At 44.8% G+C, this 27,722-nt stretch overlaps 2 protein-coding genes across 3 annotated transcripts; one reads left to right on the top strand and one right to left on the bottom strand.

Moving 5' to 3' along the window:
* Positions 1 to 4,606: 4,606 nt before the first annotated feature.
* hmox1a (heme oxygenase 1a) lies at positions 4,607 to 10,727 on the top strand. Of its 2 annotated transcripts, none has more exons than XM_078268882.1 (6): positions 4,607 to 4,713; positions 4,908 to 4,966; positions 6,222 to 6,333; positions 7,347 to 7,562; positions 8,221 to 8,493; positions 10,214 to 10,727. In XM_078268882.1, the coding sequence occupies exons 2-6, from the start codon at positions 4,917 to 4,919 to the stop codon at positions 10,379 to 10,381; spliced, it is 819 nt and encodes a 272-aa protein (XP_078125008.1). In that variant the 5' UTR covers positions 4,607 to 4,713; positions 4,908 to 4,916; the 3' UTR covers positions 10,382 to 10,727. The 2 variants fall into 2 exon arrangements, with proteins under 2 accessions (XP_078125008.1, XP_078125009.1); XM_078268883.1 differs by having other exon boundaries at positions 4,627 to 4,717.
* mcm5 (minichromosome maintenance complex component 5) lies at positions 10,722 to 27,516 on the bottom strand. Its single transcript, XM_078268880.1, has 16 exons — positions 27,186 to 27,516; positions 25,068 to 25,194; positions 24,038 to 24,166; positions 23,112 to 23,284; positions 22,389 to 22,541; positions 22,115 to 22,284; positions 21,817 to 21,988; positions 20,341 to 20,452; positions 20,102 to 20,245; positions 19,829 to 19,894; positions 18,352 to 18,528; positions 17,253 to 17,365; positions 17,005 to 17,133; positions 15,083 to 15,225; positions 13,074 to 13,201; positions 10,722 to 12,049 (listed from the first exon to the last, which is right to left on the bottom strand). Exons 1-16 carry the CDS (start codon positions 27,356 to 27,358, stop codon positions 11,948 to 11,950), a joined length of 2,211 nt encoding a protein of 736 aa, XP_078125006.1. The 5' UTR covers positions 27,359 to 27,516; the 3' UTR covers positions 10,722 to 11,947.
* Positions 27,517 to 27,722: the final 206 nt, after the last annotated feature.

The raw sequence follows: 27,722 nt of genomic DNA, 5'->3' as shown, positions 1-27,722 counted from the left end.
CCAACAGAGAGCTGCTTGCATAAGGGGGCGTGATTATAAAATATAGAATAGAATAGAATAGAATAGAACAGAACAAAGCCTAGTATCTGACCCGTTGTGATGAGTTATGTGTATAAACCATAGACTGTTAATATTAATATAGTCTATAGTATAAACCAGTGGTGTAAATTACATTTACTAAAGTACTGTACACAATTTTGAGGTACTTTACTTGAGTATTTCCATTTTAGGTTACCTTATACTTCTACTTCACATTTCAGAGATAAATGAAGTTACTTGTTACTTACAAACAAAATATTATCAGCGGATGAGATATGATACATTATAGATAAAGAATTAGGGGGTTAGGGTTTTTAAGAATTTGCCATTCTGCATAAAGTAAGTAAGTCTAGAAGTAGAATAAAGAGTACTTTTACTTTTGGTGCTTTAAGTAGCCTATATTTTGATGCTAATACTTACTTTTGAGTGCAGGACCTTTACTTGTAACAGAGTATTTCTACTCTGTGGTATTACTACTTTTACTTAAAGTGCTCATATTATGCTTTTTGGCTTTTCCCCTTTCCTTTATTGTGTTGTATATCTTTTTTGTGCACGTTACAGGTTTACAAAGTGAAAAAGCCCAAAGTCCCCCCCAAAGGGACTTACCATCTCCAACAGAAAACACTGTTCACAAACTGCTCCAAACAGCTCTACTGTAGTCCAGCCTTTACTTCAGAGACAAACGTGGTCACTTTGGAACACACGTTATAATGCTCACCTAGCTGCTAGCATGGCACGCCCTCATACTCTGCTTCTGACTGGCTAGTAGTCCTTACCTAGCTACTGATAGTGTGTTCCATTATTCTCAACGAACTGACTCGGACCTCGGATATGACGTCACTTCCACTCTTCAGCGTTCTGGTATGTTTTGCGCTTCCGAGTCGGAGAAAAAACATGGACAACACCCGGAAAGCTGTTGCTATGGGAGCACTGGCCGAGTTAGCAACGCTAGCCACGTTAGCAAACAAGGCTTCATTCAGTATTGCACTCACAACAAGACCGATTCCCATACCAACAGGCAGTGAAACGGACGCAGTAAGGTATTGCAGTAATACGAGTGATGAGCTAAAACAGAGAGCTCAACACACAGGGTGAAAAGAGGAGCTGCAGCAATGAGCAGTACAACAAAAATATTAAACCATGTAAACCTATTCAGGTACAACCTCTAAATACAATTATGAACCTGAAAATGAGCATAATATGAGCACTTTAAGTACACGATCTGAGCACTCTACACCATATTTAACATAAGTGGTTCCCAAACTGTTTCACTTCAAGGACCTTTAACCCTCCTGTCGTCCTCCGGTCTAATCTGACCCATTTTCAAAAAGTTTCTATATCAGAAATGTGGGTTTCTTTCAACCAAATCGTCAAAGAAAATAACGTGGATGGTTCCCTACAATCATTACTCTTCACAAGTAAAATAAATGATGAGTTCACTACTTTCATTGAATTTGGGTGTCATTTTATAGCATTTGAAAAATGGGGGGGGGAAATCTGCGTGCAGTATGCACACCAGGCAGCTAGGTGGTGGTGTGAAGCACTGCCACACAACACCACCAAGTCCACGCACCTTCCTTCTACTTGTCTCTCTCCCTTTCCTCCTCCTCTCTCCCTCTCTTCCTCCTCTCTCCTCCTCTTCTCTCCCTCTCCTCCTCCTCTCTCTCCTCCTCCTCTTCTTTCCCTCTCCTCCTCTTCTTTCCCTCTCCTCCTCTTCTCTCCCTCTCCTCCTCCTCTCTCCCTCTCCTCCTCCTCTCTCCCTCTCTCTCCTCCTCTTCTTTCCCTCTCCTTCTCCTCTCTCCTCATCCTCTCTTTCCTCCTCCTCCTCTCTCCCTCTCCTCCTCTTCTCTCCCTCTCCTCCTCCTCTCTCCCTCTCCTCCTCCTCTCTCCTCCTCTTCTCTCTCTCTCCTCCTCCTCTCTCCCTCTCCTCCTCCCTTCTCCTCATCCTCTCTTTCCTCCTCCTCCTCTCTCCCTCTCCTCCTCTTCTCTCCCACTCCTCCTCCTCTCTCCCTCTCCTCCTCTTCTCTCCCTCTCCTCCTCCTCTCTCCCTCTCCTCCTCCTCTCTCCCTCTCTCTCCTCCTCTTCTTTCCCTCTCCTTCTCCTCTCTCCCTCTCCTCCTCCTCTCTCCTCATCCTCTCTTTCCTCCTCCTCCTCTCTCCTCTCTCCTCCTCTTCTCTCCCTCTCCTCCTCCTCTCTCCCTCTCCTCCTCCTCTCTCCTCCTCTTCTCTCTCTCTCCTCCTCTTCTCTCCCTCTCCTCCTCCTCTCTCCCTCTCCTCCTCCTCTCTCCTCCTCCTCTCTCCTCCTCTTCTCTCTCTCCTCCTCTTCTCTCCCTCTCCTCCTCCTCTCTCCCTCTCCTCCTCCTCTCTCCCTCTCTCTCCTCCTCTCTCCTCATCCTCTCTTTCCTCCTCCTCCTCTCTCCTCTCTCCTCCTCTTCTCTCCCTCTCCTCCTCCTCTCTCCCTCTCCTCCTCCTCTCTCCTCCTCTTCTCTCTCTCTCCTCCTCTTCTCTCCCTCTCCTCCTCCTCTCTCTCTCTCCTCTCCCTAGCAGCGCGAAGCGAACAACAAAAGCTGACAATTTTGTCGGGACAGACGAGGTGGAGTTATTGCTCCAAACAATGCACACACACAGACACACACAGACACACACACACACACACACACACACAGACACACTCTGGAAGGTGTTTTTTGTGTTTTTAAGCCCCAAAAACGCCATCGCCGTCTAAACAAAAGGCACATCTGACCAAATATTTTGTCGTTTTCACCCGCGAGCGTGTTCGTGTAAACAGGGCCTAAAACTCTTGTGTGGACGGAGATCGTGGAGATTACTTTAATAATAATAATAATAATAATAATAATTAATAAAGTATAAATTATTATTATTATTATTATTATTAACGAAGATGCTTAGGGGAAACTTAGTGAAGTAAAAGTATAGATTTGATTTAGGAAAAGTAGTGGAGTAAAAGTGAAAGTTTCCAGAAGTATAAATAAGTAAAGTACAGATATGTGAAAATTCTACTTATGTACAGTAACATAGTATTTGTACCTTGTTACATTGTGCTTAATATACTATATATATATATACACATATATATATATATATATATATATATATATATATATATATATATATATATATATATATATATATATATATATATATGGTACCTAGGGATGGGGATCGTTTCATTGAGACTGCCTAACGATCAGAGTCTTTATCGAGGTCACAGAAGGCTTGTATCATGTGGACGCGCTGACAGTGTTGTTGTCATTACTTATAATTCCTCATGAAACTACGCACTATAGCTTTAAGCTTTTTGAGTGTTATTTATTTATTATCTGCTCTAGCTTTTTCAACGTTTTAGAGACAGATATGGTAATAATAATGCTCCAAATTGATGTCAAACTGGTTCTTTTTCTTGTTCATTGAAAAACCTTTTACCCAAACACGTGCACTTAGGTCTTTTATAAAGCAAGGGGAAACAGTGAAAAAGCGTAATTTGGTGGCAGTAGCTCAGTCAGTAGGGTGTTGGGTTGGGAACCAGAAAGTTGCTGGTTCAAATCCCCATATGGTCCAAAGTATGGTGGTAGACTGCTAGCTGGAGCACTGCTGAGGTGCTCCTGAACAAGGCACATAACCCCCAACCGCTCAAGGTGCCTTTCCATGAGCAGCCCCCTCACTCTGACATCTCTCCATTAGTGCATGTGTAGGTACTGAGCATGTGTGTGTAATAACAACAGAGTGAAAACATAATATCCCCTTGTGGGATTTATAAATTATTATTATTATTATTATTATAATTAATATAGAACAGGGGTGTCAAACTCAAACTCACTAAGGGCCACACTGGAAAGTGAGACTCACATCAAGGGCCAGACATGTGTAGTTTATTCACATGCTTTAATTAATTAAACAAGTGTTTTATTGCTACTGTTTCACATATATACTTTCACATTTGGCCCTAAAAAAGCAAAAAAGTTCCTTTGCCGTCATAGAATTAAGAAAATCAAGCAAAGCAATGCATTCTGAGTCCATTTTTTAAAGTAGGGTAGCCTACGTGCATGTGGGGGGGTCTCAAAGTAGGCAAAATCGCGTCATTACAGTTTGAAAACAGTTCCCGTCTTTTTGGTTTGGCACAACTAGGCGGGCCAAAATGTATTGCGAACCTAAACTGTTATGCGGGCCGGATGAAAATGGCCTTGAGTTATAACACACACCGCTGTCGTGAGGTGCTGGTCACTGGAAGTAGAGGTGAAAGTGTCACACACTCTGGCTCCATGTGCATTTCTCCATTTATTTATTCTGACAACGGTTAAATCAACAATCCACAAAACAACTGTTGTACGTCAGAAGTGTATCTGAATTTCCCCTTTTGAGAACGAGCACAACATCTGGCTGTAAAGCACCTTGAGCTTTTGATTTCTGCCTTATCATGTTATTCAGATTTCCCCCATCATGTTCAAACATCTGCTCAGTCATGTTTAAGCCTCGGCAGCAGTGTGTTATATAACGTGAGTCAGCAGTCACACTTCCCCTTTGACTCAGCAGCTAAAGCACATGTCAGGGCTGTATAAAAGAGGCAGGAGCGAGCTGTGAGAACACAGAGCAGCGTTTACTCAGCGGACGGGGCAACTCTCACAGGAACAACCGCCGTGACTTCAGCTTACCACAGGTGTGTAAGTTATAGACATTTTATTTGCCCTCCTTCCCTTCCCCTGAGTGGCTTTGTCGCTGGTCAGGCTGCCATTGTAAATAAGAACTTGTTCTTAATGACTTGTCTGTAAAATATAAAAGGTGAAAAATTGTTAAATGCATTGTTATTCATATTGAAAGTGTTTCATTTAACCATTAAAACATTCATTACAGTCTGCGTAGATGGAGACCATGAAGAGTGCAAGGAAAAATGACACGGGGGACGTTGGCAGGTGTGACTTTTATTTAAAAAGAACATTTTAATGATACTGAACTGATTTTAAAGTGAAATGTTTGTTTTTTTAAGATGTGATTTTTATGCTTTTATACAGTAGTTCCTTCTGATATTGTGTCCTTTTTGTGTTCCATTTAAAAAAGAAAAGAAAAGAAAACTCCTGCACACACTTAGGGGAGCGTGTGGGGTGGCTTGTGGCTCGGAGGTAGCGTGGTACCCACAACCACAAGGTTGTGGGTTCAATCCCAGGCTTCTCCGGGCCAAATGTCAAAGTGTCCCTGAGCAAGACACAGAACCTTAAGTTGCTCCCCGGATGCTGTATAAAATAGCTGTCCACTGCTTTTAATACTCAGGATGGGTTAAGAATGCAGAAATAAAATGTCACTACATTGTACTGTATGTACATATGTGATTATTAAGAATTTTGTGTTGTCCTCGCGTCCAATTTGACCCGTTTTCAAAGTTTTTTATATCAGAAATATGGGTTTCTTTCATCCAAATGTTCATCATGCATATGTGCGTTGTATGGAAGCCATACAACTTTCTTCGCAGGTAAAATTAATAATTACTTCCATTGTATTTTGGGTGTTTTATTCAGTTTTATAGCATTTCAAAAAAATGTGTAAAGGGTTTTAAAATAGTATCCTAACAGAACTTTAACATAAACCAGTCTGTGATTCACTCAACACCCTCTGACTTTAACTATTAGTCAAAATAATTCATAATTTCTGCTGTTTTTTGGGGGCATTTCAACCTTTTTGGATAGGAAAGCTGAGATGTGAAAGGGGAGAGAGAGGGGGGGAAGACATGCTGGAAAACTGTCACAGTCAGATTCAAACCCTGGACCTTCTGCGTCGAGGAATAACCCTCTGCACATACCAACTGAGCTAACCAGCCACGTCATTTCTGCCTTTTTAACTAAACAATTAGGTATAATGTCATTTAAATTAGGTTTGTTGACCATAAATTAAAAAAAAGCATTGAAAAAAGTGACAACATGTTTTAAAACAGCATCAAAACATACTAAAACGTTGGAAAAAGCACCAAATAAAAATAATTTTCAATTTAGACCCGGACGGACAAAAAGTTAATGGTCGACGGGAAGACAACAGGAGGGTTAAGAATTGTGTGTGTGTGCCGGAATTTCATTCCCTTTCTTTTTGAGCTGGATCTTCTGAGGTTTTAATTCCCTGCAGTGATGTGCGTGTTGCCGTCTACTCATCTTGTCCTTTTTTTTATGTTGTGGCGCTCAGGGATCTGTCAGAGCAGCTGAAAGCCGCCACTCAGCAAATTCACGTCCGCGCTGAGAACACCCAGCTGATGCTGAGTTACCAGAGGGGACAGATCACCCTGCCACAGTACAAGGTAAACTCGTACACGTACAGGTCGCTATAACTAACTCATTATTTAACACATGTATGGGCTCTGACTTCTCTGGATATGCTTATGCTTGCTTTTTTTAAAAATTAAAGTGCTCATATTATGCTCATTTTCAGGTTCATAATTGTATTTAGAGGTTGTACCAGAATATGTTTTCATGGTTTAATTTTTAAAAAACACCATATTTTTGTTGTTCATGGCGTAGCAGGGCACTGCAGGGGTTACAGGGCGTAGCAGGACGTAGCAGGGCACTGCAAGGGTTACAGGGTGTAGCAGGACATAGCAGGGCACTGCAGGGCACTGCAGGATGTTACAGGGCGTAGCAGGGCGTTACAGGGCGTAGCAGGATGTAACAGAGCACTGCAGAGGTTACAGGGCAGAGCAGGATGTAGCAGGGCACTGCAGGGCATAGCAGGGCGTAGCAGGACGTAGCAGGGCACTGCACGGCATAGCAGGACGTTACAGGGCGTAGCAGGGCGTTACAGGGCGTAGCAGGGCATTGCAGGACGTTACAGGGCATAGCAGGACGTTACAGGGCATAGCAGGGCGTTACACGGCGTAGCAGGGCACTGCAGGGCGCAGCAGGGCGTAGCAGGACGTAGCAGGGCACTGCAGGACATAGCAGGACATTACAGGGCGTAGCAGGGCGTTACAGGGCATAGCTGGGCGTAGCAGGGTGTAGCAGAACGTAGCAGGGCACTGCAGGGCGCAGCAGGGCGTAGCAGGACGTAGCAGGGCACTGCAGGACATAGCAGGACATTACAGGGCGTAGCAGGGCGTTACAGGGCATAGCTGGGCGTAGCAGGGCATAGCAGGGCACATATGGTTTTCTTATTGTTTTATTTATCATTTCTGTTATTCTCTATATTTTATTTCTAGGGTGCTTGGGATTTTTTGTAAAATTTGAGAGAATTAAGAGATATAAAGTTGCCTGTTTAGTTTTTGAAAGCATTCAATAAACAATGAAATAATACTAATAATCTTTATGCTTCCGTCAGGCCCTGTTGTGTTCCCTCTACATGATCTACAAAGCGCTAGAAGAGGAGATGGACAGGAATTCCTCCCATCCAGCTGTTGCACCGATATACTTCCCGCAGGAACTCGCCCGTCTGGAAACGTTAGAAAAAGATCTGGAGCATTTCTTGGGTTTTGACTGGAGGAAGAAGGTCGTTGTTCCCGCAGCCACACTCCGATATGAACAGAGACTACGAAAGGTGAGTGGAGAGAGGTCTTGTATAAAGTCTTTGAAAGCAATACTTGAGTAAAAGTACAAGTATCTTACTAGAAAGTGACTTTGAGAAAGAGAAAAACAGAAACAAAATTTCATTTTTTTTTGTGAGAAAGAGTCTTTCACTCCGACGTACAACATTTCTTGCAAGTAACGAGTAAAGGAGACGTTTGGGGGAAATGTAGTGGAGTAAAAGTAAAAGTTTCCAGAAATATAAATAAAGTAAAGTAATGATGTATGTGTACAGTAAAGAAGTATTTGTACTTTGTTACATTACCACACTGGTGGTAATATTCAGGGTAGGGCTGCACGAAATGAGGAAAACATGCGACAACGTTGTTGAATGTCGCGATAATGATATAACTTGCGATAAAACTTTTATTATTATTAAACAAATTGAACATTGAATTGAATATAAAAGGCACCGCTAAAAAAAAAAAGAATTACAGCTATTTTTTCTACTGATATTTTTCAACTAACACGAGAAATCTCGGAGTGTCTTTCGCGAGTTTGCAGCCTTTCGCGATGCGTTTACTGCGCCTGTTGGTATCACGATGACGAAGGAAAAAACCCTGATGTACTGTGCGGCCCTGACTCAGGGGAAATGTTGTGAAATAACAGCCGGACATGTGTCTATTTTTCAGATTGGCGAGGAGAGCCCAGAGCTGCTGTTGCCCCACGCCTACACTCGCTACCTTGGCGACCTATCGGGCGGTCAAGTGCTAGGGAAGATTACCCAGAAATCTCTGGGGCTGAGCACCCCCGACGGGCTTTCGTTCTTCTCCTTCCCCGGAGTGAGCAGCCCCAACCGCTTCAAGCAGCTGTACAGGAGCCGCATGAACAGCGTGGAGCTGACGGAGGAGGAGCGGGCGGCGCTGCTGGAGGAGGCCGTCGCCGCCTTCGAGTTCAACATCCAGGTGAGGAGAGGGGGAGCACCGGGGCTGCGCAGTCTATCGGAGTTTGACCGCGATTTGCGGTGGAAGAAGTATTCAGATCGTTATCTTAATTGTGTTGTCTTCCTGTCAACCATGAAAACAAACCCTTTTGTTGTCCCTATCTCAAGATTTTAGCCGCTTTTTTCAAAGTTTTTTTTTTTCCAACGTTTGGGTCACTTTTTTCAAAAATCTCTTTATCTGACGTTTTGTCGCCTTTTTTTTTTACAACGTTTTGGGAGCTTTTTTGACGTTTTTTTCCCCAACTTTTTGTCCAGTTTTTCTATTTTTTTTTTTTTTTACATTTTCGGTGCTTATTTCGACATCCCATATTTTCTAATATTAAAAAACTTTGAAAACGGGTCAGATTTGACCCAAGGACAACATGAGGGTTAAGTAAAAGTACTAATACCACACTATAAAAATACTCTGTTAAGTAAAAGTCTTGCATTATAAATGTTGCTTAAGTTAAAGTATGTAAGTATCATCAGGGACATGTAGGCCTACTTGAAGTATTCAAAGTAAAAGTACTCAATGCAGAACAATCCTCCCATTGTAGAAAGTGTAAAGGATCCGACCAGCTGTGTGTTTAACGGTCTGATCATCTCAGCTGGACTAGTAGCCGTTATATTGTTGGGTAACACTTTACTTGAAGGTATCTACATAAGAGTACATGAACTCTAACCATAACCATAACCATAACTTGTCATGACAAAACCGAATGACACTCACTAAAGTGACATAATGTCATAAACGTTTATGACTTGTTTATGTTTTATGACACGTTCATGACAGTGTCATGTCACTCTTATCGAGATACCTTCAAGTAAAGTGTAACCTATTGTTGGCTAGTTTTGATTTATAATAAAACATCAGATTTTATAAACTACATGTGTTCTGTGAGCAGTAATCTTAATGTGTAAAGTAACTAGTAACTAAAGCTGGAACAGATGAATGTAGCGCAGTAACTAAAGTAACTAGTAACTAAAGCTGGAACAGATGAATGTAGAGGAGTAACTAAAGTAACTAGTAACTAAAGCTGGAACAGATGAATGTAACGGAGTAACTAAAGTAACTAAAGCTGTAACAGATGAATGTAGCGGAGTAACTAAAGTAACTAAAGCTGTAACAGATGAATGTAGTGGAGTAACTAAAGTTACTAGTTACTTTAGTTACTCCACTACATTCATCTGTTCCAGCTTTAGTTACTAGTTACTTTAGTTACTCTGCTACATTCATCTGTTACAGCTTTAGTTACTAGTTACTTTAGTTACTCGACGCAGAAAGTCCAGCGTTCAAGTCTGACCTGTGACGGTTTTCCAGCATGTCTTCCCCCCTCTCTCTCAGCTTTCCTATCCAATAACGGCAGAAATACCCCCCAAAAAAAAATGTTTTTAACAGATGGGTTAAGGGGGAATACAACCAGAAAGTATGAAGGGAAATGTCACAGTTCGAGGGGTTTTAACTAGCGATTGGTTGAACGGTTCAATAAGTGCAACATCTTTCCAAAAGTCAATGAGTACTCGTGTTAAATAAAAAGATACTAACCCTTATTAAATGATCAAGTTTAGTAACTCCTGACTGTGTACGTGTGGTGTCAGCGACCAATGAGTCCAGAATTACTGTGAAAGTGATATTAGGGAATAAAAAAAAGAGGAACCGAATCTGTCAACATGCTGATACATGCGTATGTCTTTTCCTTCAGGTTTTCGATGACTTGCAGAAAATGTTGAGCGTCGCAACAGAAACAGCGGACCAATCAGAGGGCAACGTGGTCAAAACGGGCTTGTTTCCATCAACACCCATCATGCAGTTCACCGTGGGATTATGTGTGGCACTGACCACGATTGGAATGGGCATCTACAACTTTTAGACGTTACTTTAGTCATTTATATGCACATATAGCATTTGACTTATCACTTCTCACAGTTTACGGAGATCCGTAACCTCCCTCTTTGGTGAAATGGGATAGATGTGTTGGGAGTATTTCTCTGGTTTTGTTTCTCTTTTCTTTCACAACATGCCGTCGATTGTTCGAGATCAAATCAAAACACAACACTGACATTCGTGACTCGTCTATAAACTATCAAATCACAGCTGGAACGGGATTCTCCACTGGTCGTTTTTATGAACTTCATTAAACAATCTGTAAACAGTAAAAAAAAACAAAAAAAAAACTTGACTTCTGTTGAATAAAAAGATCTGAAAACAAGTCCTAATCCAAGTGATTTCACATACTTTTATTCTTTACACATCATGCGGAAACTCAACATCTTTATGGGACAGTTTTTCATCGTTTTAGTATACATTCTGCCATAAAATCCAGATCCTACTGAGGCTACATTTACATTACCATGTTTCGTATTTCAGCAGTTTGGAGCCCAATCTCAAGTGTTTGTATCTCCTGCAGAAGAACTAATTTCTGTTTAAACTAACACACCCAAACCAAAATATCTCCTCAACATCCTGGTACACTGGGACAGGTGGCAGCATGTATACTCCGCCCAGTGCTGGTAGTTGCCACAGTAATGTTAGTAGTTCAGTCTCAGAGAACGAGACGTCGTGACCCAATCAGGAGGAGAAACGTTGGCGTCTGTGTGTCCAGGGGTCTCCGTCGGCGGCCGTCGAGACTGCAACCCGACCCCGCAGATTCCAAACCAAAACGGGTCAGAAGAGTCTCCAAAAGTCTCCGGTTGAGGGTCGGGCATCGGGAACCGATTCCTACTTTGAATCGGTTCAAAAATGACCAGTCCAGTGGAACCGTTTCTTTATTGGAATCGTTTGGAGGATCTGGTTTCAAACATGATCATGGGTTCCATAATTTAACTTGCGCAAGTTTTGGTTTCCGTAGCGGCCAGGCGCTCGTTGTGTTGCAGCCCTGGAGCTCAGTAAGCAGCGCTCTAGTCTGGCTTTATTTTACGTTGAAAAATCAGTAGAACTACAAACCACCGTTGACTAACCCGAACCCTCAAAGAACCAGAATTGTTAAAATCAAAACGATGCCCGACACTAGATGAAGGGCTCTGAAACGCCAGAGCAGGGGGAATGAGAGGGGGAAACGCCAGAGCAGGGGGAATGAGAGGGGGGAACGCCAGAGCAGGGGGAACGAGAGGGGGAACGCCAGAGCAGGGGGAACGAGAGGGGGACACGCCGGAGCAGGGGGAACGAGAGGGGGACACGCCAGAGCAGGGGGAATGAGAGGGGGACACACCAGAGCAGGGGGAATGAGAGGGGGACACCGGAGCAGGGGGAATGAGAGGGGGAACGTAGCAGAAGATATTGGTTTTTAAACCAAACCGTAGCAGTGTACTGTAAATGTAGCCTGAGTCAATCCCAACAGTTGAATGACTGAGGGACAAAACAGCCAGGACAGGCAGACCAAAACTATTTACATCAACAACAACAACAACAAGGAAAGGTATTCAGAGCGCGGTTTGCTCTACTTGACTCTGTAGAGCACTTTCCTCTGCATACGGTGCTGCAGCTCGCCGCGCCTCAACATCAGCTGGAGGACTTTGTAGATGGCGTGCTCTGGGTACTTCTGCAAAACATGGGAAAATACAGAGATTACTGGCTGTGGCTTGGGCTGGCTTTATAAAATGGCTCTCTGTTTAACCAGAAACAGCTCTGAAGTCGCTATCGCTAAACTCACCAGACTCCATTTAAAAAAACAACACTTTTAGCGTGTATAGAGCCAACATATTTTCACATGTAAATCTGTAAACTATGTGTTTATTTCAACCAAAACTAGAGTTGTGATGGTTGGAAAAGTGGAAAGACGACCCAAAACGGATTTTCATAGTGTTATTTTGTTTCTGTCGACTATGAATGAAGTGTATTTTACGATGCTAAAATTACTGTGTATTCACATGGAGTCTGGTGGGTTTAGTGAACGCAATTTCGGGGATGGTTTTTATGTTGAAAAACAGGATCTTACTCTTTAACAAAAAGGTCGACCTCCTTAGAAATCCTTTCCATAATGTTGGAAGACACTTGGAATATTAATCTGAGCCTGTCAGCGGCAAAACGAGCACTTTTGTGAAGGTAAATACAAGCTGAACAATTGCCCTATTAACTTAGATTGTAGCTCGTTTCGCCGCTGCCGAGCCGAGCCGGTACTAGCAGTGGGTAAGCGCCATTAATGTACTTCTGTGATTGTTGCTGTTCTGAGTTTGTACCATTGGAAGTCGCTTTGGATAAAAGCGTCCGCTATATTAAACGTAACGTAAAAAGCACTCCTGATTCTGTCGTCATTGAAAATAAATGTATTGTCGTCTCTGCTGCTTTGTCTTGTTTCAATACACTATGCAAATTGCCTTTGAGTGCTGTACAAATAACCCCCTTTCCTCTCGCCTGAGGCGATACACAAGACCTCGATACAAATCTACATATTTCTATGTAACACGAGTGGGAAATAGTGCCGTTTCCCCCCCCCCTTCATTCTCTGGTTGAATGACCAGACGGGTCACAAATAAACAGCAACAAAGTGACTTGCATAAAGACTAAATAAACAAGCACAGGGCTGGTTTCATCGTGAAACCCTGCTTTGACCTGATCAGACTCACCTGTTTGGTGAAGTCTTGGACGATGCTGTGCTCCGACACCTGCGAGCCGATAGCGAAGCGTCTCTTCAGCTGCTTCTCAACGCGCGAGATCATTTCCTGGTCCTCCTGGGAGGTGAAGCCCTCCACTCCTACACACAAAACGGGTTTGAAAAAGGTGTTCAAAAAAAAAAAACTTGCTCTGTGTCCCGTCAGTGTGGCCCGCATCAACACCGCCAGGTTCCAAATGTGTTCATTTTCAACTGGATGTTTTATTTAAACACAATCAACGGATATTGTTACAGTATTTCTTTGTAGTACAATTGACCCCTCGCAACGTTTAGACTCAGAAAGGGTTTTACTGCCATGTACGTTTTTTTTAACACATGCAAGGAATACGTTTTGGTGTTGTTGGTGCATGTCACACATTCTCTAGGATAGTTTGGTCAGGTTTTCATTCATACAACCACGAGGAGATGAAGCTGGAGGTTTCAACCATGTATCCACTTCCTTTAGCTAACCGTTTCAACCACTAACGTTACTTTTAGCTAACCACCATGTCAGCCATTACATGGTACCTGCTCGCCTCGACTCTACTTTTTTAGTTTTCCATTCTGATAAAAAGTCCCTGGTACCTGCTAACAGGTACTTCTTTTAGTACCACCTCAGTCGAGGTTCCCAGCGAGCTGAGGCGATACCAAAAAGGTGACGTGAAAGCGACAGACGTGTGTTTTTTATTGCTGCCTCCAGCTTCATTTGAAACTAAATATAAGCTATATAAGACAACCAGCCACGCTGAGGAGGTACTAAAATCTGCAATGGAAAACGGACGCACAGTGAGGCGAGTCGAGCAGGTATGTACCATGTAATGGAAAAACACCATGAGCCACTGACGCTACTTTTAAATGTACATGACTGTTCTTATACGGCGCTTTTCTAGTCTTAACGACTACTCAAAGCGCTTTAAAATAGTACAGGAACCATTCACACACACATTTACACTCCGATGGTGCAGCATCGGGGGCATCTTGGGGTTCAGAGTCTTGCCCAAGGACACTTCGACATGGGACTGCAGGGCCAGGGATCGAACCACCGCTCCACCACTGAGCCACAGCCGCCCTTTTAGCTAACTATTTGCATAATAATTATGCATTTTGTGAAGACATTTTTTTTTTGACACAGATGGTTTATGTGTGATAAGATTAAGATATCAGGGCGCTGCAAATTTGGCGCCTTAAACGGCGCTAAACATGCCTGTATGTTGCATAAAAAGTGGTTTCAGGACTTGCCAAGGGGCCTAACTGAACGCTAACGGAGCAGTTTCTGCCAGTATGTAAAATAACGAGTTCTGTTGCATAAGTTTTATTGCTTATTTACAGTTATTAGTACACTACATGTATGTACATATACTATGTAATCCTGACGTTTATCCAGCGTTATCTCTATCAATTGTAGCCTACTGCTAATGAAGTTTGTAAGTGACCATGCTATTTTACGTGGTTTTCACGTTTCTTTTTCCAAGTTAAAAAGCTTTTAAAAAGCGCCCTTAAAAATATAAAGAGGGAAAAACATGTCTGTAGTCTTCTGACATTAGATCTAATCTGCTTAAACACACCTTGGCAATCATCCAGAGTCATAAAATCTGTTTTATGCAACATTCAGGCATATTAAGCACCTCTTTGGCAGCCCCTTGGGCAAATGTGCAGCTCCTTGACATCTGATCTTTTCCTCACATTTAAACCTGCAGTACCAGTCAAACTGTCGGACACACTTTCTCATTGATTCCAGTGAGAAAGTGTGTCCAAACTTTTGACTGGTACTGTACATCTGCATCAAATTTCTAAGAAATGTGTTGCTTTTATCACAAAATGGTGGTGATGGTGTAGTGGATATGACTGATGCCTTTGGTGTGGGAGATCTGGGTTCAATTCCCACTGCGATACATCAACCAACGTGTCCCTGAGCAAGACACTTAACCCATAGTTGCTGGATCACTCCAGTCACAGATACTACACACCGAGACACACACACACCTGACAGGCTGCCCGACAGCGCGGCGTCCAGCGTGGAAACCTGGAAGAGTCGGAGGGACTCGTCCACCTCTTCCTCTCCTGCCACGGCCTGCAGCTTCATCTTGGCCAGGGACTCGGCGATACGCACAACGGCCTCCAGCTGCCTGGAGGAGCAGACATCAAACCAGAGAAGTTACCAGAGAAGAGCACTCCAATATCAAAAAGGTAACGTCACTGACAAGGATCTTATGGTTTTGAATTATCAATTAGTTTTCCACAAGCTTTGAGCTTTTTTAGTCTTACAAATAAACTAAAACTCAAACTGTTGAGAAAAAAAATATTCTTACACTTATTTTCCCTGTTGTCAGATACTTATTTTTTATATTTTCCCTATAAAAACAGAAATAAAAACTGTTCACCTTCTGACTTAATTTAAGTTTAAGTGACATGGTTGTATTTCAGTTAGTCTAATAGCTGTTTGATTTACATTCAGAGGTGATCTTATGGAAAGTACCCCATGCCAATCTCTAGGTATGGTGAAGGGTATGTGATGATGTGGGGGGGGTATGGTGAAGGGTATGTGATGATGTGGGGGGTATGGTGAAGGGTATGTGATGATGTGGGGGGGGGGTATGGTGAAGGGTATGTGATGATGTGGGGGGGGTATGGTGAAGGGGATGTGATGATGTGGGGGGTATGGTGAAGGGTATGTGATGATGTGGGGGGTATGGTGAAGGGTATGTGATGATGTCGGGGTATGGTGAAGGGGATGTGATGATGTGGGGGGTATGGTGAAGGGTATGTGATGATGTGGGGGGTATGGTGAAGGGTATGTGATGATGGGGGGATATGGTGAAGGGGTATGTGATGATGGGGGGGTATGGTGAAGGGGAGGTGATGATGTGGGGGTATGGTGAAGGGTATGTGATGATGTGGGGGGTATGGTGAAGGGTATGTGATGATGTGGGGGGGGGGTATGGTGAAGGGTATGTGATGATGTGGGGGGTATGGTGAAGGGTATGTGATGATGTGGGGGGTATGGTGAAGGGTATGTGATGATGTGGGGGGTATGGTGAAGGGTATGTGATGATGGGGGGGTATGGTGAAGGGTATGTGATGATGTGGGGGGGGGGTATGGTGAAGGGTATGTGATGATGTGGGGGGGGGGTATGGTGAAGGGTATGTGATGATGGGGGGGGTATGGTGAAGGGTATGAGATGATGTGGGGGTATGGTGAAGGGTATGTGATGATGGGGGGGCCAAGGGATCTTTATCAGGATCATAGTATCCTGGATCCATGAAATAACTGGCCTTTCAAAATAAAAGTCTGCCTGCCTCTATGGGGATTTAACATAGGGGTGTACTGACTTATGCCCCCTGTATTTTAAGGAAGAACATTTATTTATTTACGATACATTATTCATTCACAAAGATAATTGGTGTCCTTAAAGGCTGGATTTTTTCCTATTTTTTTTAATTAAGGCATTAAGATCAATTTCCAAAAGATGATTTTTTTTTTTATTCCTCTTTTTAGTCAACTTTAGCATGGGGGTATTCACTTATGTTGAGCACTGTACATTGTTGGAGAATAGCTGTGATGTTTAATGTTTAATCTTTGGGCTACTTCAGCGTCCGATGTGAAGAAGTTACGGCACAGCGCCATCTCATGTCAAGTCTGTCCAGTTTCTGTGGTTCACATCACAATGAGAGTCGACGGAAACTCATGCCGTCTCCTTTTTGACAGTAGTGACAAATTACAGCTAAAAAAAAAAAAAAAAACTAAAACTGAAATGATTTAGGTACATTTTTATAAAGGTGTTTTTCACCTGACAATATAGTTTCAGTTTAGTTTTTCTTGAAGGTCTTCGTTTTTTTAATTTTCCGTTTAGTGAACATATTTTTCACTGCTCGTGTAGATGTGAAATCCAGCATATAAAAGGTACCTGACAGTGATGGGGATGGAGGGCCTTTTGTCGCTCTCTCTTTCGTGCTCCCTTGCGCCGCTCCTCATCACCACGTATCTGTTCTTCAGCTTCTCCGCAGCCGCCGCAGACAGCCGCGGGCCGCACTTACTGCAGGCAAACATCCAGAACGTTAAACATTAATGAGCCCAATAAAAGTGAGAATAACTTAACCGTGAGAATGTCTAGCTTTTTGTGTAGTCAGGAATACAAGTTCAGACGAGACTCACGTTCTGGCGTAGGCAATGTATTTCTTGAAGGTGGCCAGAGGAATCTCGCCCTCGACTCCTTCGGTCTGCGTCCGAGCGCTCAGGTGAACATTCATCACGTGACGAGCCAGCGTCTGCAAACAGACCGGAGTGTTAAAGAGCATTCATGTTGCTGCAGACTATCTCTGCAGGGTAAATCCAGACAGCTAGCTAGACTATCTGTCCAATCAGAGTTTTCTGTTGCACGACTAAAACTACTTTTGAACGTCCACATGTTCCACCAAAACAAGTTCCTTTTAAAGTGCTCATATTATGCTCATTTTCAGGTTCATAATTGTATTTAGAGGTTATATCAGAATAGGTTTACATGGTTTAATTTTCAAAAAACATTTTTGTTGTACTGCTCATTGCTGCAGCTCCTCTTTTCACCCTGTGTGTTGAGCTCTCTGTTTTAGCTACAGAGTGAGACCTCTCACTTCTGTTCCATCTTTGTTGGGAGTCGCACATGCTCAGTAGCTAGGTAAGGACTACTAGCCAGTCAGAAGCAGAGTATGAGGGCGTGCCCTGACAGTACCTAGGTAAGGACTACTAGCCAGTCAGAAGCAGAGTATGAGGGCGTGCCCTGACAGTACCTAGGTAAGGACTACTAGCCAGTCAGAAGCAGAGTATGAGGGCGTGCCATGCTAGCAGCTAGGCGAGCATTATAACGTGTGTTCCAAAGTGACCACGTTTGTCTCTGAAGTAAAGGCTGGACTACACTAGAGCTGTTTGGAGCAGTTTGTGAACAGTGTTTTCTGTTGGAGATGGTAAGTCCCTTTGGGGGGGGACTTTGGGCTTTTTCACTTTGTAAACCCATAACATGCACAAAAAAGATATATAACACTATAAAGGAAAGGGGGAAAAAGCCAAAAAGCATAATATGAGCACTTGAAAGAAATGCCAATAAACCAGAGCACCTTTTTCTCCCATCCCAGAGTGCTGCGTGGACTAGCCAGACCCTCCTCCGCAGCGCTGTGGAGGAAGGTCTGGCAATGAGAGACTAACGTTGCTGCAGCTTGCAAGGATTTAAAGTAGCAAACGTTCAGCCATAACACGCCGGTCACATGTTCCAGCTTCTCACCATGTCTCTCTCATGGTCGTGGTGGTCTTTGATGATGAAGATCATGTCGAAACGGGACAAGATGGTGGGCATGAAGTCGATGTTGTCCTCCCCCTTGGTGTCGTCCCAGCGGCCAAACACGGAGTTAGCCGCGGCCAGCACCGAGCAGCGAGAGTTCAGGGTGGTGGTGATGCCGGCCTGCGGGGAGTCAAGGTGTTAGTTCGCTCCGTTTACTTCTCGGTACAGTAAAGGTCCCATGGCATAACATCGGTTTTATTATTAAGCACCTCTTTGGCAGCCCCTTGGGCAAATGTGCAGCTCCTTGACATCTGATCTTTTCCTCACATTTAAACCTGCAGTACCAGTCAAACACATTTTCCCATTGATTCCAGTGAGAAAGTGTGTCCAAACTTTTGACTGGTACTGTACATCTGCATCAAATGTAATATTAATACATTTGTAAAGCAAAACAGGAGCATAAAAAAATACCAAGTTTACAAAAACACTTTCTTAAAAAGAAAAGCTTTAGGACTTTCTAAAAATGTGTTGCTTTTATCACAACATGCACAATTGTTATGAATATTTCAACCCAGCAGTCCGACAACACCGCCACTACGCGCTTATGTAGTTTCACCTTACAGTGGACAACTTGACTCGTGGTGGCGAGGACCCTAAACACTACACAACATCACCGCTGTTACAACATCTGGTATGAAACATCTGGAAGAATACGAGCTGAGCATGAAGGAATCTACAGACAGCAGCCAGAATGCAGCAACTTCAGGTACGGCAAAGGAAGGACAGTCACTGTTTACTTCATTAATGTGTTGACTGTGTTCATGGACTGAGGACAGGGACGAGGACTCAGCAGAACCTCAACCAGGGGGTTCGGTATTCGGCCGAACCCCAAAAATCCCTATCCAGTGTTGCGCCGATGCTCTGACAAGCAGAAGCCCGGCTGTCTGTGTCCTGATAACTGTCTAGAAAACGGTTTTATATTTTAGTGAACTCACAAACCGCAAGAATCCGTCTCTTGTTCATTGCTTTGCGCTGCGCGTCACTGGCGTAGGGAAAGGTTCAACACAATTCAACTCTTGCAGCGGGCGTGTGGCGAGCACAAGCGCGACAGCGTCACAGGACGGCGCTCTCTCGTTGCTCCCCGTGTGAAAAGGCCTTGAAGCTCTGAAAATATTCTGAATATAGCATACACTTAAACTGGTATTGATGTTTTTAGATGTCTGAAATATGTTTAGCTCCCGTGTTGGTATGCCTGCCTGCTTCTCCAAACCGGGGGGCGTGCCGACCGCCACCTACTGGAGCCTCAGACAACCACACTCCAAAAGATTCCCTAACTCTCCTTAGATTAGATTCCACTTTGTCATTGTGCAGAGTACAAGTACTACAAGAATAAATATGGCTATGTAATATGAACAACATGTACAGATATGGGCAATGTAGTAGCAGTGACATAATCTTCACAAGGACATTGGGTTGTTACCTTGGCGATGGAGATGGTCTGCTGCTCCATGGCTTCATGAATGGCCACTCTGTCGTCCTCTCTCATCTGAATAACAAAGGTTTGATCTTTAATCCTGGGACACAAGTTAACCAACCAACCAAAATTGAAAAGAAATGACAAAATGTCAAAAAAACAACAACAACAACAAAAACATCGGAAAAAGTGACAAAGTGTCGACGTTGCAGGTCGACAGGAAGACAACACGAGGGTCAAGTTAAACGTCCTCCTGCTGATCTTTATTCTTTTTTTTACCTTGTCAAACTCATCGATGCATACGACCCCGCCGTCGGCCAGCACCATGGCTCCCCCCTCCATGATGAAGCCGCGGGTGTTGGGGTCCCTCAGCACGGAGGCGGTGAGACCGGCCGCACTGCTGCCTTTACCCGACGTGTAAACCTGACAGGACACGGAAACAAAAAGGGGTCAGCGGGCGAATTCGAACGCTGGCAGAACACTGTAGGATGACGTGGCGCGGGAGAACGGGTAAGTACCCCGATGGGCGAGCATCGCTCCACAAACTTGAGCAGCTGAGACTTGGCTGTGCCGGGGTCTCCCAGCATCAGCAGGTTGATGTCGCCTCTCCGAGTGAGACCGTCGGGCAGCCTGAAAGGACAGGACACAAAAGCATTACTTTTTGGGGGCATTTTTTCCCCGTTTATTAAATAGTAGCCTCTTTCCGACCAAGAAGTTACAGGAACGTAGTTCTAGGAACAGTCCACTTCTAAACAGTTCTACTACTACTCCCCCAAAACCAGTTTTCCATTTGCATTCGCACTGGCCAAGTGGCCATAGGAACTGACCTTTTTTAACCACCACTATGTGGAAAGGGGAAGAGACCCCGCCCTGAAGTAAAAGCTGAAAGAGTTACAGGAACTGTGGTCAGAGGAACTTCATAATCCCCAAATTGGTCCAGAAAAAAAGGCTTCTAGGAATGTTATGTTCTAGGAACTGCAGAAATCCCTCCGGTCGGAAAGAGGCTAGTGACAGTGGGTAGACAGGAAAGGTGGGAGAGAGATGGGGGACAACACGCAGCAAAGGGCCGCAGGTTGGACTCGAACCGGGGCCGCTGTAAAGGACTCAGCCTACATGGGGCGCACGCTCTACTGGGTGAGAGGTCGCCCCGAAACAAAAGCATTACTGAACATGTAAAGTCCAGTCAAGAACGAAGATAAGCGACAAGACGAGAGGAACCTTGCGACTACTTGCAACGCGCCAGTCTGCAGCGCTCTGAAACCTGCCAGTTCACGCCAACGCCACGAGACGATGCATCACCTCCATAGCAACGACTTTGTGTACCTCCGTTCTAACTTTGGGCTTCTCTGGCTTTTTTTTGTAGCTGGATATCATTTGTAGTGTCTTAAAACATGAATGAGGGTAGTGATAGTGAGATACTTGCTACAGCTGCATTTCTAGTAGAGATGAAGCTGTCCCGACGGCGCTCTTCAGTCACTCTCTAGCTCGCTCGACCACATACCACACTCGGGGGCCCAAAACTCTGCCATTTTGACCAGCTGACAGTTTGTAACATAGAAATAAAATGGGTTATGGATCAATTTATTTCTATAGTTTGTAGCTGACTTTACAAGCTGACATCGCTATGAGCTGATTGTATTGTTATACTGTATACTTAACAGTATTTTTTTTTATATTTCTTACCGTCCTGTTTTTATTCTGTATATGTTAAGCGAGTGTTGTACTTTGAGAGCTAAGATTAACTGGAGTCAAATTCCTTGTTTGTTCACACAAACCTGGCCAAAAAAGCTGATTCTGATTGGCTGTTGAAACAGGAAACGGGAGATGTCTTATGTTGTAAATCCAGCCTCTGGGAGACCGGACCAGCTGAGAAGAGACGAGCCGGTTCAGACCGCGAAAACTCTGCCTCGCAACGTTCTAAAACGGTTTAGTTTCATCACAAATCTTTGGTCTGAACTGGGCTTAAAAGAAGCCGATATGAACGGCAGCCCCACCTCTTCCTCGAACCCCCAAACAGCAGACAGGTGATGGCCTTTTTCAGGTCTTCGCTGCCGTAGATGGAGGGAGCGACGGAGCGTGCCAGAGAGGCGTAGACGTTGGGAGAAGCAGCCAGCGCTCGCAGTTCCTCCTCTTCCAGCGGAGAGACCGATCCAGTGGCACCGCGACCTGGAAGACCAAAAGGCTTTCATTTCTTTTCAAAGACACAGGGAGCTTCGCCGTTCTAATATCCAGAGACGGCGAGTTCCACAGTTTAGGAGCGTAAAAACTGAGTCCTGAGGAATCCCTCTTTACCTGCCCCTTCGGTGTCCACCTGGATGCCAACCACTCGCAGGTAGGATGCACGAATGCCCACGCCGGCACTTTTCTCATTGCCTTTGGCCTTCATGGACGCCATCTTTTTGATGGAGTAGATGCCCATGATGGTCACTCGGTTGCCCGGGACAACACGGTCACACAGATACCTGAAGGAGGAGGAGGAAGAGGAGGAGGAGAGGGAATCGGTTTGAGCAGACAATCCTGTAAAATAGATGAATTCAAAGCGGTGGCTTGAGCGTGTGCTCCTTACCGATCGCAGTAGAGCTGCAGGTGACGGGGCATCTCTCCGTGAGGAACGGCGTCTGGAGATTCCTGCAGGCGGAGGGTCTGGAAGTCGACGCAAACGCAGCGGTCTGGGATGATAAAGTAGGGGTCCACGGGACACTTTGCGCCGGCATTCTCACTGAGAAAATAAATAAAGATGTTGGACGGATGGTGGGAATAAAAAATGAAACCAGGAAACCAGAAATGCAAAACTACCAAGCCACGGCCGAGCGACGTTTAGTTCCATTTTTTGAGAGGCGCACGCCAGGCTACGGCGTACGTCCGTGTCTTCAAGTTCTACTTTATTTATCCTTAGAAAAGGAAGTTTAGTATGCAGCAGGATGTCTAAAAACGTCTTCACGTACCTACGCACGTAGCAACAGCGGAGAAGTATAAAACAGCCTTAAGGCTCCCGTCTTTCGTGTCATTGCTTGTGCACGCTCGAGAAGACGCCATTCTACTGCAGAGGAAAGTGAATAAAAAACGCTTTTACACTCTGCTCATAAATATATGTTTATATGTATACTGACTTGCATAACCTGTCAGCCTAGGTTGTACAGATTTTAAGAAGGAAGCATTTGAAGATGCTCAAAGAAATCTCAACAGGCGAAAACACCAAAGTAGGCCCCGAAAAGTAGGCCTGGAAAGGAGTAACGGAGGCGCGGCAGTCCTTCCCGTTGACGTCCCGGATCCCGGCGGTCGTACTCACGCGTTGCACTTGCGTGGCAGAGCGTAGCCCTGCAGGCCCGGAGGCAGAGGGATGTTGTTGATGACCCCGCGACAGCCGCGACACTGTAGACACACCTTGGTGGCCTTGGCCCTCACCGCCGTGGCCGAGATGATAATGCCGTTCACCTTCACCATCCGAGACACCTGCTCGGACTACAAATGGACAGAAGACGACAACAACAAAAAAGTGATCAGACAATGATAAAACTATGGAGAATATTGGATTAGGGTGGCACCTAAATCAAGGTTGCAGCTATCGCCGTGGTCCTGCTCCACGCTCTGCAGTGCCCTGCTACGTCTTGCAGCGCCCTGCTACGTCCTGCAGTGCCCTGCTACGTGCAATGTTCTGCTATGCCCTGCTACGTCTTGCTACGTCCTGCTACGTGCAACGTTCTGCTATGCCCTGCTACGTCCTGCTATGCCCTGCTACGTCCTGCAGTGCCCTGCTACGTGCAACGTTCTGCTATGCCCTGCTACGTCTTGCTATGCCCTGCTACGTCTTGCTACGCCCCGCTACGTGCAACGTTCTGCTATGCCCTGCTACGTCCTGCAGTGCCCTGCTACGTCCTGCAGTGCCCTGCTACGTGCAACGTTCTGCTATGCCCTGCTACGTCTTGCTATGCCCCGCTACGTCTTGCTATGTCCTGCTACGTGCAACGTTCTGCTATGCCCTGCGACGTCTTGCTGTGCCCTGCTACGTCCTGCAGTGCCCTGCTACGTCCTGCTATGTGCCACTACTGCTACGTCCTGCAACGCCCTGCTACGTCCTGCTACGCCCCGCTACGTCTTGCTACGCCCCGCTACGTCTTGCTACATCTTGCTATGCCCTGCTACGTCTTGCTATGCCCTGCTACGCCCTGCTACGTCCTGCTATGCCCTGCTACGTCGTAAGGGGTGTGTAGGTACCTTGAGGCCACGGATGGAAGCGTGATGGGCGTCGCTCTTCAGCATGACCTGGACGTCCTGGACCGTCTCCTCCCCTGCAGGCCGGGGGCGGGTCACCTCGTCGGCTACCTCCTTGGCCGCTTCCTCCAGCTGTGAATCAGACCAAATTGTCAGAGGGGAGGGGGGGGCCGTCATGGCAACTCAGGCTGCGTGAAACTGGCTCAACCGCAGGGCCCCAAAACGGGAGATTTCACAACAGGTCTGGTTAACCCTCCTGTTGTCCTCGGGTCACATTTGACCCATTTTCAAAATGTTTCTATATCAGAAAGTTCTCTTTCAACCACATTGCCACAAACCGTCGAAAAAGGCGCCCCAGGACATTGAAAAAAAAAGTTTTCATTTTACATTTTTGACCCAGAAAAACACAAAGCTGCATGGTCAACTGGGGTCGTGCAATATGTTAGTTGTGCAATATGTAGGTTATTTGGGTTGTGCATGATGTCATTTTGTGCAATACGTACAGGGTTGTTCAATTAAAAACTGCCACTAAAAGGAGGAGTGTTTTTTTTTTTCTTTTTTCGGGCATTTTAGGCCTTTATTTCCATAGGACAGATGAAGACATGAAAGGGGAGAAGGGGGGGGGGGGAATGACAAGCAGCAAAGGGCCGCAGGTCGGAGTTGGAGTTAATGTGCTTACTATATAGGGACCTGTCTAATGTATATGAGAGCATTACTATATAGGGACCTGTCTAATGTATATGAGAGTATTACTATATAGGTATGTGTCTAATGTATATGAGAGTATTACTATATAGGGTCCTGTCTAATGTATATGAGAGCATGTTTTGTGTTGCATGAGAGTATGTGTTGAGAGATGCTTATTTTCTGTATTTTGTGTCGTCTTTGTAAAGCTGCAGAACGAGTCCAAAACTAATTTCCCTTTGGGAACGATAACGTCCATCTTATCTTATCTCTGGAAGACAACACAAGTGTTCAAAGGGTTTGGTGAAGGATTGGGATCTACGGCGCGGCGTTTCCGTTTCAGACTCACCAGCGGCAGGTTCTCAGACGGCACCTTGTAGAGACAGTCGGACAGATCCTCGTCAAAGCTGGCCAGGTCCTCCATCTCCACCTCCACCCAGTACTCCCCCAGGGTGTAGTGTCTCTTCAGATCATCCCTGGTTAAAAAAAAAAAAAGAAAAAACATGAATAACGTGGTAATAAAAGGTAGCCTGACGTCACCATACTGCGAATCTAGTCAGAATATGAGTCCGATACTGCTCCACTGGGCTGTGATTATGCCATTAATATGTGACGTATGCTAGCCAACGTCAACGGTAGGTAGCTGCTAGCTAACTCTAGCTAGAAGGGTTTGTCGTGACTTTGTCTGGAACGCTACCAAGGCGTGAGCCGTGACTTGAAGTCGTAACTTACGGGCTAAAGATTGGGCCTGGAAGCAGCATCAACTGTTGTGGGCGTGGCTAAGTTCGGCTGGCGTCCAGGCTAAATAAAAGGAACTCGTGCTCTCAGAACAAATAGGCTACGTTAACACCGCAAGTCTTAATGCTTAATTCACATTTTTTTGCTCAGATTCCAGTGTGAACCGTTTGTGGTTTTGAACTGACCCGCATGACCAAAAGACCAATACCAATGACATCAGACGCAGCTGCACTAACGTTAGGGAGGTGATGGAGGAAGTCAGCATTTCTCACTTTTATTTCAAAGTGTTTGTGTAATGGCAGCCGTAACATTAATGAGCAGGTGTTGAGGAGGAGGAGAATGAAGAGAAAGAGAGCCAAGTTGGCCATTTTTGGTGTGGATGCAGAGACGAAGCCAGGAGTGGTGGGACCGCGTTGTGAATAGCTTCACAGAGACGCAGTTTATTCAAAACTTTCGGACGTCGGAGGGCAACTTTTGATCATCTCGGTCAGCGCCTCTCCTCAACACTCCTACAGCAGGACACTCAATTTAGGCTAACTCCCGCCGGCGCATAATTGTGACAAATGTCGACGTAAAAGTTGCATCAAACCCGCCTTGGTTGTTCACACCGCGGCCTAAAATTCAGGACCACATGTGGAAGTCCACATGTGGTCCTGACCTGGTCACTTGACCCCAAAAAAATACAGATTTGGGCCACTTTTGCCTGCAGTCTGAACGTAGCCATAGACAGCAGACAAGGAATCAGATCAAATACAGAAGCTGCAGAAGTTCATTGAATGTTAAACAATAAAACAAAAGATTTTGGAAGGAATAGTTAATATAAGTCAAAACAAGCCACCTTTCCGAATAAAGAAACAAACCTGCCAATGCCGTTATATAGAAGTAGCTACTTTGATTGAGCGGCTATTGTTAGTAACAGGTACACTGATTTACTGCTGCACTTACGTAAAATGGAAGACTCGTAAGACATGGAGTGAAAATATTATGACTCTTTGAGCTCCAGAAATGCCTGAATGCAACATTTTCCACATTTAAAAGTGCAACGATTAGTCGACTAATCGATTAGCCGATCGACAGAAAAATCACGGCCAATTATTTTGAATAACCCATTAATCGTTGACGTAATTTTTCACGCAAGAAAGGCAGAACATATATATTTCAGCCTCTGAATCTCTGAGTTTGGGACAAAAAAAAAACAGACATTTAAAGCCATTTTCCTACCCACAATGCAACTCAATAACTTCTCTCCTCAGATCCCTGCACTGCTTTGATACTCCACACTGTATAGCAGATGTTCTTGGGACAGGCCCAGGCTGAGAGGACTTTCAGGACATTTTTTTTCAGCTTTAAAACCGTTTTCACAGGCTGAGTAGTTACATCTCATGATGAATAACCTTCACATGTACACTTGGTTGAATGTTCCTTTAATATTGGTGTCTGCTTTATGACATTTATACACCAGTATTTCTTAGTTATCAGTGTAACGTCAGCTAACAGGATTCATCCCCCTCACAGCACTATGTTCCCACATTTCCTTTTTCATATATTTGTATCAGATTTTATCCCCCTTTCTCCCAATTTGGTAGCCAATTACACCCAACCCATTACCCAGTAGCAATGGACTACAGATGGATTGTAACCCTAACCTTAAATGTGGGAACATAGGGCTGACCCCCCTAACAACTTCAATCATTTTAACCCAGTCGCTGTCCTTTCGTTATTAACTCACCTGTATTTATATGTGAAGCCGGTTCGGTCGGTCCCCACTCGGAACTGCCGGAGGAACTCGCGGAACCGTTTCTTGATCTGGATCCTCTTATGTCCGCCTTCATCCACGCCATGTCCCTCTCCGCCTCCGAAGCTGTCGCTGTAATACACTCCCGGGTCGTCGAAGCCAGACATGCTGAATCAACCAGGTCGCTGAACAACACGGCACGAAGAAAAGATGAAACCGTGGGCTAGTTCTTTCTTAATTTCAAAGAAAAACACGCTGGACGTAAAGTGCCAGAGACAAAGCTGCTCAGAGAGTCTGTTCCGCGGCAAAAACTGAACTGCTTCCTGTCTGTTTCCCGCGACTCGCGTCTCGCAACGCCCCTCTTCTGTGCTCTGATTGGCTGGAAGCCGGTCCCGCCTGTTGCTGTTGGTCAAAGCGGCTTTGCGGAGGTGTGTCTTTAGGATGAAGGTGGAGTTTGTGAGGACTGGTGGCGCGAAAAAGACAACAGCGGGAGGAGGAGGAGGAAGCATGTGGACTATCAGCAACAATGTG

The sequence above is a fragment of the Sander vitreus genome, chromosome 15 (genome assembly GCF_031162955.1).
Source record: "Sander vitreus isolate 19-12246 chromosome 15, sanVit1, whole genome shotgun sequence".
Lineage (NCBI taxonomy): Eukaryota > Metazoa > Chordata > Actinopteri > Perciformes > Percidae > Sander > Sander vitreus.
Note: the sequence above shows the minus strand (reverse complement) of the source record. Positions and strands in the feature narration are given on the sequence as shown.

Excerpts from the sequence above, each read along its gene's own strand:
- hmox1a (XM_078268882.1), top strand. The coding sequence starts at position 4,917 with ATGGAGACCATGAAGAGTGCAAGGAAAAATGACACGGGGGACGTTGGC. Across the intron at positions 4,967-6,221 it reads GACACGGGGGACGTTGGCAG|GGATCTGTCAGAGCAGCTGA; the intron begins GTGTGACTTTTA and ends TGTGGCGCTCAG. Across the intron at positions 7,563-8,220 it reads ATGAACAGAGACTACGAAAG|ATTGGCGAGGAGAGCCCAGA; the intron begins GTGAGTGGAGAG and ends TCTATTTTTCAG.
- mcm5 (XM_078268880.1), bottom strand. The coding sequence starts at position 27,358 with ATGTCTGGCTTCGACGACCCGGGAGTGTATTACAGCGACAGCTTCGGA. Across the intron at positions 24,167-25,067 it reads CGTCTGAGAACCTGCCGCTG|CTGGAGGAAGCGGCCAAGGA; the intron begins GTGAGTCTGAAA and ends TCTGATTCACAG. Across the intron at positions 23,285-24,037 it reads CTTCCATCCGTGGCCTCAAG|TCCGAGCAGGTGTCTCGGAT; the intron begins GTACCTACACAC and ends GTCCATTTGTAG.